We start from the raw sequence: 15,217 nt of genomic DNA, 5'->3' as shown, positions 1-15,217 counted from the left end.
ACCCATGTGCACACTTTTCGAAAAACTAAATTTTAAAAATATTTCTTGGTATTTTTACTAAGTACACTGGAAGCCATGAACCAAAAAGACGACCGGAGGCCTAAAAGCAGACTATGAATGAGTACTGTATTAGAAGCTCAGGTAAAATGTGCCACGATTAAAAAAAAACCCAAACCATCAACATGGCCAATGAAATCGAAAGAAAGAAGGAAGAATTTAAACAGCACCCTTCAGAGGATGCTCAGACAAGGCAAAATGTTCACTAAGGACATCAGACAAGGGAAGGCATACAGGGAACCAGTCGGACCACCTCATGGGAGAGAGAGAAAGGGACACTGAGGGACAAGTCTGCAGTACGGAAGCTCGATGATTTCTTTGCCTCATTCTTTACTGCTGAAGATATCAAGGAGGTTTCCACACCTGATCCCATTCTTTGTAGCAAATAAGGAGCGGATTGATATCAGCCAGAAGAAAATACACCGAAGCATTAGACGAAACCAGTAGGTGAGAAGTGAACACGTCACCCAGGTTGGATGGCTTTCTCTCAAAATCCCTGAAGGAACTCAACTGTGAAATTGTGTAACTGCTGGTCAAAATTTCCAACATACTGTTAGGAATGGCCATGGTGCCAGAGGACTGGTGGTTGCCTATATATCTAGAGATGATCTCAGGAACTACAGAGCAGGTGTCTGGCCTCCTTCCGAATAAAATGGTGGCATCTACAATAAAGAGTAAGATCAGTGAGCATGATAGACATGGGTCTGTGGGGAAGGCAAACATCCATGGAGAAATCCTGCCTCACTGGGATGCTGGAGTTACACAAAGGTGCCAGTAAGCTCTCCCAGCTTTCAGGCAATGAATTGGACATGACATATTTGCATTTTCAAAAGCCTTTACCAAGGCTTCGTATCAAAGGCGTTAAAGAAACTAAGTTTTCATGGGACCGGACTAAATTTTCATTTTCTGGATTGAAATCTGGCTAAAAGACTTTAAACAAAGATCAGTCTTCAGGGTGGAGAAGAGTCAGCTTCCAGGGTTGGAAACAGCTTAGACTCATGAGCACCTTTATCAATGACTGGGAGAAGGGAGTAAGCAATGAAATCACTGTGTTTGGAGAAGATACTAAAGACTTTTTCCTAGCTAAATGAACTCAAGAAGGTCATCACAAAATTAACCTAGCGAGAAAAGAAGAAAAACAAACCTGTGATATCGATTTCAAAGTAGGTAACCAGGTAATGCATGCAGCGAAATATGATGCGGAATGTTTTATACTTACACACACAGAGGAAAAAAATACATGTTTACTTGTTTCTTTTCATTCATAATGAAACTACTCTTTTGATAAATCTCTCTCACTGATCTGTCTACCAGTCAATTTATGTAAACAGTTGATGATGTCCTTATACGGTCTGGACTCATGACTGTTTCTGTGCTTCATGGTATGCTCTGTTTCCAACTCAGCAACTGGAGCAAAGATGAACAGGCATGCAGAAAGAAACTTGGAAATCTGCAAATCATTTGCAAACTTTCATTTCAGATAGATTTGGCAAGACATTAATTCTGTCAAAAAAGGGAGACAGACAAGAAAATCTCTTGAAGTCTCACATTTTAAGGAAAATGGTGATGCCATGATCCCTCTCTCAATGGCAGACAAGTGCTGCCTGCATGTGACATGAACAGAGCGCAGACGAGTTATCTGTGCCTCTAAACTGTCCAGGTCACAGGACTGAAAAAAGCAGGATTCTGAAAGTAACAATTACCTTTATTTTCTTGAATCAGCACATACTGCCGACAGCTGCACGGATCTGCCTGACAGTCGTGCCTAAACGCTGTGTGTGCATTACGGCCGTACAGCCAGCAGCTGTTTGCCTATACAGGCTAATTATAATAACATCACTAATTAACAGAGCACTGCACAAGGAGCTCTAGTGTTTCTCCTTAAATCTTAGGCTCCTCAATAATTAAAAAAATGTCAAACTTGTGTTAAAGATCCAAAAAGCTGATGGCCACGTGCTCTGAAAACTGAGGATGTTAAATACTGGCTGTATATGAATATCAAGTCACTACTATTGTTATTCCTCCCATTTTTGCTACTGTCTGCACAACTTTGGAAATTTACCTTAAAGCCTCTCTGTGCTTATAAAGCAAAGTTGAAGAATCAACACACAATGCTGATCACAGAGGGCAAGGCTGAAAGTTGAAAACATAGATTTGAACAGCATATTTAACTTTTTTGAAAGGCGGGGAGGGAACCTTAGATATAGCCAAACCCCAAACTAAATGTTTTTGTTACACTAATCTAGCAGCATCCATCAAATATTCACTGTATGATTTTGTCTGAAGTGGCTGAGACACTAAACAAAGCTTTGCGAGGTTTGTAATAGTGCAGCTTACAGAATTAACCACATTACTGTACTCTGTGTAGATGTAATGCAAATAGGAGAAAAACTTGGATACACAGTTTTGGCTTGGAGTTCATTCATAACTACCACTTGCTCCATGCTTATATCAATATTTACTACAAGATAATTCACTTGAAAACCTGGCTGGATTATACTCTATCTCCTGGTGAGTCAATGAAAACTCTTTCTACAGGCTACTCTTTAGTTCAGTAAAACCACAACAGCTTAAAAATACTTTTTATCTTCTGGGAAGTTTGTGGTATCTTTTGAGTTTACAGTTATGTAAGAGTTGATGATGTACATGATCTCCTCACTACCTCTCTGAAGACAAGATAATACTCTTATGGTGTTTATGTACATTTCTATTGTTACTATAATTGCCTTGGAGGCTTAGCCTACAACATGAGAACTGGCGAAGCTATATGAGAATAACGCTGGCATGAAGAATAAGTATCAGAGGTCACTTCACAAAGTTTTGAAACAGTTTCATGCTTAAGTTAATTAGACACTGACTTCTGAAGCCTATGAAAGCTTTCTGAGAAAGAAACAGCAACTCTGCAGCAGATCAGAGACAACTGTCCCTGCCTCTCTAAAGCCAAAACAGGGGTTGAGTCGTCCTCTCTTGTAGACAACAACCAAAACAGAAAACGCATGTGAAAATTCTAGTCTGAACTGAAACACAGAGAAATGACACTCTGCAGAATCGTGCTGTCCAATGAATTCTAGCCCCTCTGCAATTCTTAGTTGATTATGAAAAAGAATACTAAAACCAAAAGAACTATATTCATACTACTAGCTTTCTTAGAATCCAATTCAAACTCCATTTTACTGAAGAAAAAAGCAGACCGTGTTGCCTATATGTCTCAAAAGAACTGAGTTTGATTTTGAAAATGCAAAATGATTACTGGACTTAAAGCCAGAGAAAAAAAAAAGGCTTTGTTTTTTTTTCTGCTGTTTTTTAACAGCCATATAGCAAATGTTTTTATCATCCAGATGTTGAGCATAATTCTATTTTGCATTGGCATTATCATCTTTTGTATGGATTCCTCTTCTGAAACACTTGCGGTTGCCCCATAGCACGGCAGGGAATCTCAGGGTGCCGAGTCCTGACCTCGTGCTATGGTGCAGGACTGACCATGTCACTGGAATGGAATGGAATGGAGTGAACACTGCTGACAACGAATATAATTCAAATTATATTCAAAAGGGAATATAATTGAGCTCATTTCACTTAACCGTGGTTCTGCAAGACTAACAAGAGTGTAAGCTATATTTTCGTCCATAAAGTGGGCACACACAATGCTAAATCAACAGAGGAAAGAAATCAGTTAAACAGGATCTTTTTTGTTGCTGTTGTTATTTTAGGGTGACTCCTTTGGAGAACCAACAGAGAGAGAAAAGCATAGAAAACACCAGGGAAATACTTTTCTCTTCTTTTTGTCTTCAAGAAAAAACAGTAAACCATCATTTCTCAGGAACTGGGGTTGCTTAGCCTGGAGAAAAGAAGGATGAGGGGAGACCTTATCGCTCTCTACAACTACCTGAAAGGAGGTTGTACTGAGGTGGGTGTGGGGGTCAGTCTCTTCTCCCAAGTGACAAACGATAGGACAAGAGCCTCAAGTTGGACCAGGAGAGGTTAAAATTGGATATTAGGAAAAATTTCTTCATTGACAGGATTGTCAAGCATTGGAACAGGCTGCCTAGGGAGTGGTTGAGTCACCATTCCTATTTAATAGCCATGTAGATGTAGTGCTTAGAGACATGGTTTAGTGGTGGACTTGGCAGTGTTAGGTTAATGGTTGGACTTGATGATCTTAAAGGTCTTTTCCAACCTAAAGAATTCTATGATTCTATGCAGTAACAGGTGTGATTTATCAACATAAAGTCTGCCTTTCTGATGCTTTTACTTCTAATTTGCAAGCTCCTGAACGTGCCGCCAGTCAGATGTCTTTTATTTTTTGTCTTAATTCTAAATATCTTTGCTGAGACTGTATACTAGGCTAGTGGCAGCTACAGGAATATTCCAAGGTGCTAACCTGCGTACCAGCACGTCTACGTAATCTACATTGCTGAATTAAGCATAATATAGCTGAGTCTGCCAGACATGGCCAAAATCCGATGCTCCATGGGAAAGTGATTATCACTGCAATCCTCAGTTTCGCAGTGCTGCTCTCCAGCTGGGTCTCAGTCCACACATTCATTACTTAGGAACTAAGCTGACTGAATACTGTACCATATGGTATTCAAGCGAGATACATAAATGATATTATCATAGCTTATCAGTATTATATCAGATTAATAATATCTGAAGTTTAAATTCATCCAATTCTTGAATAAGGAACTAGGGTTTAATTGTAAAATGTCAAGAAAAATAATTATCTCTTCACTTTTCATTTCATTGAAGTCTGGGCATTGCAAGACTTTCAGAAAACCAGCTTTTTGAATACTGCCAGCTCAGCAGGTAAACAGCTTTATGTCCATGCAAGTTGTGCTTTCATCATACTAAAATATGCAAACAGTATTGATATCATATTTCCTTTGGATGAATGTGATGAAAGCAGTAATTCCTGAGAAAAAATAGTTACAGAAATTATTTCGTAAAGACGACCACTACACCAATAATTGCGTATCATCACTTTCCTAAGTCATTATGGCTTATCTCACCAGCTTATTAAGGAGTTGGGAAGATGCACAAAAAACTGTAAAGTAGGCCCAGACAGACAGAGCTCCCTATCCTGCCCCTATACAGATACATTTCAGTGTATCTAAATCCGGTTCTAACATCAGCTCTTTCATCTTAGAGCACCTATACTGTAGACTGAGCTGTGCTGGTTCTGGCATATGATTTCTGCAAAATAAATCACACTAAATGTTAAGGAGATGTAGGGCATGAAACTCTTCTTCAATGAGCAAAAATTCTATTGGATTTAAGGAGCAATGCCTTTGGTTCATCATTACTGGATTTGCACTGATGCATTTGTTCTACAAGACTTTCACTAAGAGAAGAGTGAACATCTTCCAAGTGTTCAAGGCCAGGTTGGATGAGGCTTTGGGCAACCTGGTGTAGTGGAGGGTTTCCCTGGTCATGGCAGGGGGGTTGGAACTAGATGATCTTTAAGGTCCCTTCCAACCCTAACCATTCTATGATTCTATGATTCTATGATCTTCCACATCCTTTTGAAAAAAAATATACTAAGCACAGAAATAGTCTAAAATACTTCACCATTTCTATGTGGTAACACATAAAATGCATCTGAAATTAGGTAAGAATAAGAAACAAGTCTTCAAAGGACAGTCTGTGCTCTCTGGAGTCCAAGTTCAGAAGTATGGCTAGAACAAAACATTACCAGATATAAAAAAGGTCAGAATTCCTTCAATGCCAAGTGAGAAACTGTATGCAGCCAAGCTGGCTTTCTAGTAGTGGGTGTATATATAAACTTGTGTGTATGTGTATTGAAGCTGTGTATAAGCAGTTAATCAAGACGAGCTTAATACTTTTAGCGAGGCTAGTGTCTTTTTCAAACGTGATTTTATAATACACTATGGACTGGAATTTTTTAAAGATCAATTTTATGCATTAAAAAAAACACATTCCTTTTCCCCCTAGGCAGGATCAGCAGTACTAAACCAATTTGTGTACATCATTTCTGAAGCATGATGCTGAAGAAATAATATTTCTGATAAGACCTAACCAGTGTTAACAAGAATGAAAGAATGACTTTTAGATGTCTCAAGAACAGATGCTTCCTTGACCTGCCATTCAACTGCACCCAGTTTAACTCAGTGCACTTTTCCAATTTGTCAAAACTCATTTTGAAGTCTAATTCAGTCCTCCACAGCACCTGCAGTGCTTCTCAGTATCATATGCCCACGTATCCCTACTACATAGCATTATTTACATTAATCTAGAATACAAACTATTAGAAATCATGAAAATGTTTCAAAACATCAAGACATTAACAATGTACTGGAGGAGACAGAAGCTGCAAATAACATCAGAAAAAGAATCACCACTTTACCCTGAATTCAGGGTGAATTCATTTCCTACTTCCCTGCAATGAAGGCCAAGACACAACATATTTAAATTCTGAAATAACAAAATTATTTGCATCAGGTTTGCAGAATCATTACATGGAACTTTTAATTGCTTAGATAAAATATAATAATGAAATGTAAGAGCTTCACACTTCATTAAAAAAACTGAAAGTGACAAAGCAGCAAGTCAGTTAACACTGTCTATTAAACTACATAAAAAACTCCACAGAATAAAAATCACATAAACAGTGGGATGCAATTACAAAATCAATACAGTTTTTTTCAGTGTTTCCTGTTACTCATTGATGAAAATACTCAAAAGAAAAACTTTATTGATCGGTAATAAGGTTAGCATGTCTAACACAGAAATTCAGATCATTTTGTAATTCTCTCTTTCTTCAGCTTCTCAAATATTATTTTCCAGGTCTCAGAGGAAACATGACATCTCTTCTAAACAAAAATACCTTAGAAGCGAAAACTCCCAGTCCCAATATCAAAAGTGCATTACCTCATTGCATTTACTTATTCGCCTTGCCACAATAAGCTGAATCATTCCCCGTTTGTTTCCTTCAGTGGACATGGATCTCCTTAAGGTTTCCATAGCATCCTGATTTGTTTTGCCCAATAACGATTCTCCATTTACTGCTATTAGTTGATCATTCACTCGAAGTCTGCCATCCTGGAAAAGGAAAGATTATAGCCAGTTACTTAAAATACTCACAAAAGAAGTTTAGTCTGCTGGAAAGAGGGGAAAAACAAACAAACAAACAAAAATAATCAAATGACTATGGTTAGTCCTAATAGTTTATGGCCAAATGAAAACTGGTATAATAGCTGCCATTGCAGCCATTGTAGGAAATGTCTCATCCAATTATGGATTTGCACTGCAAGCTATTATCATAACCTGCTAACCATACTAATTGAACTGTACCAGAGATGGCTCGCATCCTTCCCTAGGATCTGTAAAGGCTGTTTAAATCCTGGGATGCACAAACATGTGAATCTGAGTAGAAAACTAAATGTTACCCCTGATGGTGTAATTGGAAAAAGCTAGTTACAGAGCAATCTCATTCTTTGTGAATCTGTGGTTATTTTCAAAACAGCCTTATTATGGAAACCGAGGAAGATCAAAGTACACAGATGTTCCCTCTTACCTTGGATGCTGCTCCACCGTTAATAATGGACTTGACGAAGATTCCTAAATCGGCATGGTTTTCTTTTGACCGGTTACCTTTGACGCTCACGCCAAGTCCAGCTGATCCAGAGTCATTCAGTGGAACTTCAAATGTCAGGAATTCCCTGGTGCCATCAGGTGTGAGGACAAGCTCCTCTTCTTCTGCTTTCTGTCGGGAAGATTAGCATAGGATTACAGATAAGCATTTCTCTTTGCGAATTCTCTTCCTTCTACAGCTATTAGCATTAAAAAAACCCTGCTTTTAACTGCAATGCCACAATATTTTCCATAGTAATTGTTTGAAGAAACATGCACAAATAGCATATTTTCAATCACCTCCAGCTGGCGCCTAGATTCAGAAATATCTTACGTTTGTGTTTAAGTGCTTCTCTGTCCAGTAAAAAAATTGAATTGTGTGTCATTACTAAATGTGCCATTAATACCAACTCACAAGCAAGCTGCTATTTCATTAGCCAAAAGAGAGCTGTATCAGAAATATTTTCTTACTTGCAAAGGTACAGAATTTTTAAAATATCATCATCATCTATGGTAGCTTTGCAGTCATGGGAAGAAACTAAGCTCAAGAAAATTAAATTCAAAAATTTCTCATTCACCTCATTTCGTTTAAAACTAGCTGTGTTAGGAAAAACAGAAAATTACACAGCTGAAATCTGCAACAGCACATCTCTCTGCTAGTACTAGGCTTAGCATCAAATCCAGGTCTGAGCGCCAATTTTCCTGTCTTTCCCAGCTCTGCCCTTCACCTCTGTCCTCTTACTCACATCTTTGGTTCTTTGCTGCCCTCCACACCCAGTTTTAGCCTGAGTGACTGGGACAATCCCAGGTTTTGAACACCTGGAATTACAGTCCCAGACCTGCTAGTGTCCCTGGCAAGGAGCTGCTCAGCAACACCCTCCCATGGATCCAAAAGCCGTGCATGCACAGGAGACCCGCCTCTCGCTTCACCTCCTGCCAAGCTTGGTGTGGGAGCAGGCTGGGAGCAGGGGCCCTGGGGTGTCCCCATGGAGCGGTGGCAGTTGTGGGGGCAGCAGGCATGGGCACAGCACCCAGGAATGAAAATGGTCAGGCCCTGAGGAACAGTGTTTACACATGAGAAGCTGCTGCTGAAAGGAGAGCAGGAGGGATAAGCTGTTCACCAGCCCTGTCCCTTGCAGGAGATATTGTCCACTTGTCTCTGACCATCTTTCAGTTGTAACAAGGCAGTTATAACCACTTCTGGTTATAACTTTATCAATTAAAGAAAAAAGTCATGCCCTTAAAGGCAATTCTCTGCAGTGGGCCCAGTGCCTGGCGTCTAGAAAGACGCTCATGAACCCAACTGTGCTTTTTTTTTTTTTCTCACCTACTTGAAGGAGAAAGAGTAAGAGAACGTCCACCATAAGGTGCACAGTAATGTCCAACAGTCGGAAGTTCTTCTCTGGAAGAATTAATCTACCCAATGTTTTTCGTAACTTTACCAAACGTGTCACCTCCCTTACTGACACTGGTTTTATATTACTTTTCCCACAACACTCTCAGCTATTTGCACAGCTCGCTTTTCTGATTTTTCTCCTACTCCCAGACACTCGGTGCACGACAAAACAAATGAGAAGTTAATGTGTGCCTGCTGAGCCATCCCTGTTTCTTAAGACCTGAGGAAACGCAAAGCTGACAGGCTCTTCTGAAATCCAAACACAGACTACAGCAAAGATGGATGTGAAAGCCATGTGGAGTACAGCAGACTGAGATGATCAGTTTGGGCACCAGCATGCTAGTTGTGTCACCATTGACCTAGAAATGCAATGTGAAAATGTCACACGGGAAGGCAGTCAGACTGCTGAGAGAACCAGAACAGACAGGGAAGAAAAACAGGAGCAGGAGCTCTATCTTTTCCCACTTGGTTAAAGGCATGAACCTTAATGTGTTCATCAGCCCTTTCCCTTGCATTAGATACTATTTGCTTGTCTCTAACCATCTTTTGTTTATAACAAAGCATAAGACTTCATCAATTAAAAAAAAAGAAAATTAACACCCCTATCGAAGTGCCACAGCTAAACTGGCTTGCTTATGAATCCCATTATACAAATATATCACTTGACCACAGAAAACAGCATGATCTGTGCTAGCTGTCAGGAATGGAAAGGTTCACTGTGTCCATGGGAAAAATACTGGACCTAAAAAATATTTCCCAAATTTTAGGAAAAATACAACCCTACTTTTCCTGTTTGAGTCACAAAAGCACTAGTTACAGCATACATTTGAATGCATCTTTTGTCAGGTAACTGCAGAATAAAACAATCCGAGACAAACGCACATTATGTTTTAGTTTCTGTAACACTTATCACTTTCATATTCCTTAATAAATAGTAGGAATAAAAACTTGCAAGCCAAAAGGGAGATAAAGCCAAAGTAGGATGTATGAGTATTCCAAGGAAGAACATAAGCTTATTGGATTTTTCTTTACTATCATTTCCATAAATTTACAATCAATCGTCCCCTCACTCAGTATTTACTAATGTTCTAAAAAATATGCCAGAACTCCGGCCACAGCCATCTACCTTCCAGGGCACAGAACTAAACTGGTTCCCTGTGCAGCCTGTCCCCGTCGGGTGCACTTCTATATGCCAAAGGGTCAACAGGGGAGAATGTCTCAGTCAGCATCCCCAAGGACGTGGCTAATGGCCTCTACACTGCTTTGCTTTGGGGAGACCAAAGAGCTGCATTATCAGCTCAGCACTGTTCTTAACATGAGGCTTCTGCTTGCTTGTTTTCTACAGTCTTAAATAAGGAAAAGATTTAATGCTGATATTGGGCTGAGTGTGGAAGTGAAACTTAAGGCCTAAATCTGAAACAAACTTCTTAGCAGCTGCACATGAGTCAGAAGATCATGCATGTAAAAAAATGAGAAACAGCAGCCTCAGCACTGGAACAGAAGTAGCGAAGCCATGAGAAAATTGCTCAACTCATCCAAAGAAAAAATGACCATTACTGGGCTAAGGTTAAATTGCTTAAGATATTCAGTTTTTTTTTCAATGAAGCCAGCTTGTTTCACCACCATACCTGTGTCTGCAATTTTAGGGACATGAGAAGCCTTTTGCTCTCCAGAATCTGTGTGTCATCTGTCAGTACCAGGAATGTAGATTTTTAAAAGTGAAAGTGATAGAGAGAACAAACATTTCTTTTTGATATTTCATATTTTTTTCTAAGAATACTTTGGAGAAAAATGTGACTTCCAAGAATAACTGAACCATTAGGATTCAAAGACTATAGATATGAAAGTACCAACTCTAACATTTGTGCCACATCATGGTACCAAAGAAGGTCTTACTATATATTGAATACAACTTCATACATACAAACCTTGGAACAGAACTATATAGTGATCAGGAATCTCTGAGCATGTCACAAAGGAGCCATTCTCAGAGAAATAAACAGGAAGATTTTAGCCTGATACCATAATATTTTGAACCAAAGTTGCAAAACCAAAACCAAACAAACAAAAACCCAACAAAAACTCACATTGGCTGAATCCTTTGTTCCCCAAAGCCCTTTAGAGGTGACAGCAACTCTCCCCAACCAATTAAATATCAGTTATTACAAAAAACATAACATTTGCACTGAAATTGTGTTGAACATGAAGTATCTAAATGTAACAAACCATAGAAATTCCCTAATACATCCACAAGACAGCATAAAAATGCACAAAAATCTAAAATGCAGCATTTAAAAATTTCAACTGAGAACACAATTACTTCCTAATTGCAATATCTTCCATTTGATCTTGATACACTCTAAATTAACAGCTTCACTATGTCAATCAAACACCTCAACACTATTTTCATGATTAGTTGATCTGTGGGAGAAATTTATTCCTTCATATACTTTGACAGGCCAGCAGTAAACATGCAAGCAAAATTATGTACTGTGAACCCTGAACAACAAAATTCAACTCCCTTAAGATTTTTCACACACTATGTCCAAAACAATTAACAGCAGAACAATATTCTGTTCAGACAGAGTCTGCTAAGGAAAAGGTCATCTGAAATGACTTCGGCTGGATGAATAAAGCTGCTCAAGTATGTAATTTGTAATAAAAATTCGATTGGTGATAAAATATATAGGTGAGTTGGGTTTTTTTTTTCTTCAAAATCATACTTAGCATCAATTTATGCTAAATGACATTTGAGCTAAGTTTTTCACTTTTTTAATACAACATAAATACACTGTAAATTTAAAGATAAACTTCGTGACTAGAGAAAATTATGGCTGTGCTTTGATCCACACGGAAGTTTAATAAAGCCATTGGATAAACAGGAAGGAAATTATTTTTCTTTTCTACATAACACTGGTTTCTGATCTGATCATGAAACCTGATTTAATTTTATAAACAACGTCAAAATGGACCTTGACACTAAAAGTGCAGTAAGTCGATTTCACCATGTTAGTAACAGCATCTCCTCCTTGTCCCTTTTATGTTTTAAATACTATGAAGAAATTTCTTGCTTGGGACTTCTTTCCTTTATAAAATCTCATCAGAGTTCAGCTGGTGAGTAAGCTGCATGAGATGGGTGTAAAAAGAAACCTAACAGCAAAGAAAAACCTCCTCCCACCTAACGGAGGAAGCAATTTTCAATCAAGCCGGGACAAGTTGCTGGAGTGGCTTGCTGCAGCTACAAATCTGGCTGCATTCTCCCCAGCGAAGTTCATTCTCTCACAAGCTTAGACACGCTGTCTTCTCAGCAGCTATTAAGTCACTGAAACTTGTCTGCAAGTTACTTTGTGATGATGTATAGAGAAAAGAAACAAGATAATCACAGGACTTTCGGCAGAAATCCAGTGCACTCCTGTTTTCTTTTGGAGAAGTAATTAATAAAGCTCTGTATCCCCACTCATAGAGGGTAACCTATATTTCCAAGTTATGTATGTCCTAAACACACATGAAAACATTCACAGGGCTCTTGTATGCACATGCATATGCATACACATGTACAAACACACTCTTCTTATATGACGATGAAATTCGATGAAATTCACATGATAAAGCACATAACTACAGCACAGACCCTACCTAACGCCTCCAATGACCCCATCTACACTACTCACTTCACCTGCCCCCATAACCTGTTGTGTCCAGCCTTCTAACATCACAGCCCTAAGCCTGTTAGCCTCTGTTTAATTATTATTTTAACCTATCAACCTTTTGCCTTACAAATGCTTTTCTCTTTCGAATTCGTCCTGACTGAAAATATCAAGTTCTTGAAAGATAAGTTTGAAGTCCCATGGACATTAAGAGTTCACCAGGTCCAGGAAATGTAAGCTAGAAAAGGACTGGAATTTGCAAAATCCCCAGATTAGCCATTTGGTTCCAATAATGGGAAATTCCAACCTAACGTCACAGCCTTTTCCAGGATATTTTCAATCTTTACTAGATTTTAATACAGAATTCATTATTGATTCTCAAAAGGCACCCATGATACTAAGAAATCATAACTCCTATACATTGGGAAACCAGTAAAATTTGTTTCAGTATTATTATAAAAAAATATAATTCTTATTTTAAAACACACATGATATATGCAAGAGAGAGGAGGTTTCACTTAGCTACTGTGAAAAATGTTCTTGACATCAGAGATGACTCAAACTGTTTTGTCCTTCAAGTTAGGTGGGTGACATTGCTGCTCTTTCAGGCCACCTTCTAAACTGAGATACATCAAAAGACAATGACTCTCACTTTTATCCTATGTCCTCACATATACAAAAGTAGAACAAGTAAATCGAGCAACTCTAAGGAAGCAAAACAGCATCCGTGGTCAACAACTGTTTCGTGGGGGGTGATGTTTAGTACTTATAAAAGTGTAGATGTATTACTGCTGGAGGTACTGAAAACAGAGCAATGTAGGTGGCCTGTAACACACCTCTGCAACTTCAGTCAAGGCCTCTCCTGAGGAGGAATAACTGAGAGCTGAGAGCATCCTGCCGTGGGTAGACATTAAAGATAAATACAAGTACAGGGCTCATTCAGATTTAAAACCGGACCTCCAGCAGAGAGAAGCCTGCCTACTGATCCAATAGTGATATGCACACTCCAACCCTGTTTCCTCCTGAAACACAACAAGGCCTTCTATCTTGTTTTGGTTTGGTTTGGTTTTTTAAATCAAACAATTAGGTGTTGCATTACAGGTTACAAGGGCCTAAAATGTCTACTTACAGAGTTATAAAATTATATAGGGCTTAAGCCAACTAAACAACTAAAATTCTTATGCTTGCTTTCTTTTTCTAACTCTTCCTAGGTTAAGTATTTTAATATCTCCCATATGTTAGATAAACACTAATGAATCTTATTTGCACGTATACACTGAGACTCATTATTCATATTAGCTAAGTTAATATGCCACATCTGGCAAAGACTGCACTCTTGTTCAAATCAAACAGCAGCTGCTAAATATCAAAAACTACATTTGAATTCTGAGATTTTATGGGAAATGTGGTCTGCTTTAATTTTAATCCCATCAAGGAAAAGTCTTTTGCATATTATATGTGGATTAACTTTGGCACGTATTTATACGCGGAAACGCTATAAAAAATACGCTCATGAAAATACTGCAAAACAGGCCTGTTACACTTCCAGTTATGTCCATTTTAAGGATTTAATTTAATATCAAAACACATGTTCCACATTCAAAAATGACTTCAGTTTAATGTTTTTTATGGATTAAAGAATGGTTTAGGAAAAAATTAAATGTTTTCCAAAGCACAAAAATTCTAGCATGTGATTTTCATTTAATATGAAATCAAAGCTTTGCAAAAGCCCATGTTTAAGTACATCCATCCACATGTTTGTTATTCCTCTCTATAAGAAGGCCATTGCTTGTCTATGCTAACATTATTCTCCCTAATGCTAACACTATGACCTGGGCTGTCACAGAAACCAGTTTAAGCAGTTGAGATTCTACATTTCCAATCAACTGATCAGGCCGCTAAAAATATTTTGTTGGTTACGTGTCTCCAAACTTCACACAGGGACTAGTCTGTTGCCATTACCATAACAACGGTACTTTATTCAGGCCAACACACCCTGTTCCAAACTGTTGTTCCTACTCAAACTTTGCACTCCTACTGTATCTTCTGAAACAAATATGCAGTTGTGATGCTAACCCCGTTTCTTTACAAGATGCTTATCCTAGAGAAGTGAAAACCAAGGGATTAGATACACAGCAGGTGTCTGCTCTGCCAAAGAAGCCTATAAAGCTACAGCTCTCTGCACTATCCCTTGGTTGAAGAAAAACTTCAATGCTCAACACACTAATGACACAGCTCCCTAAAAATCTTTATGCTTTTTCACTGCCCTATTGGATGTACAAGACCTGAGAGACTAAAGAAACAGATAGAGAGTGTCTGGGAAAGTCAGACAGAAAAACAAAGTTGAAAGGGAAAGAATGCCTTTGTAGAAGTCCATGGCAAGAAACACGTTCCACATGAGGCAGCTCCCGTATGGAGCACTGGGACTGACCTGTGTCTTATCCCTACTTCTGCTGCAGAATTTCACGGAATTGTGGCAAACCACCTCATCTTACTATTTTCCCTGGACTTGATAGTAAGAAAGAAT

The 15,217-nt window shown here is 38.6% G+C and overlaps 1 protein-coding gene across 8 annotated transcripts in view; it reads right to left on the bottom strand.

Moving 5' to 3' along the window:
• Positions 1-15,217, bottom strand: part of PARD3 (par-3 family cell polarity regulator) — a 479,965-nt gene that overhangs the window by 188,921 nt on the left and 275,827 nt on the right. For all 8 annotated transcript variants that reach the window (XM_086614468.1, XM_086614472.1, XM_086614469.1 and 5 more), the window contains 2 exons: positions 7,592-7,780; positions 6,946-7,116 (listed from right to left, as the gene is read on the bottom strand). In XM_086614468.1, the coding sequence (XP_086470594.1) occupies positions 6,946-7,116; positions 7,592-7,780 (360 nt within the window). The remainder of the gene's footprint in view (positions 1-6,945; positions 7,117-7,591; positions 7,781-15,217) is intronic.

Source organism: Tauraco erythrolophus, chromosome 7 (genome assembly GCF_009769465.1).
Source record: "Tauraco erythrolophus isolate bTauEry1 chromosome 7, bTauEry1.pri, whole genome shotgun sequence".
NCBI lineage: Eukaryota > Metazoa > Chordata > Aves > Musophagiformes > Musophagidae > Tauraco > Tauraco erythrolophus.
The sequence above is the reverse complement of the archived record's forward strand: the minus strand, read 5'-3'. Positions and strand labels throughout refer to the sequence as shown.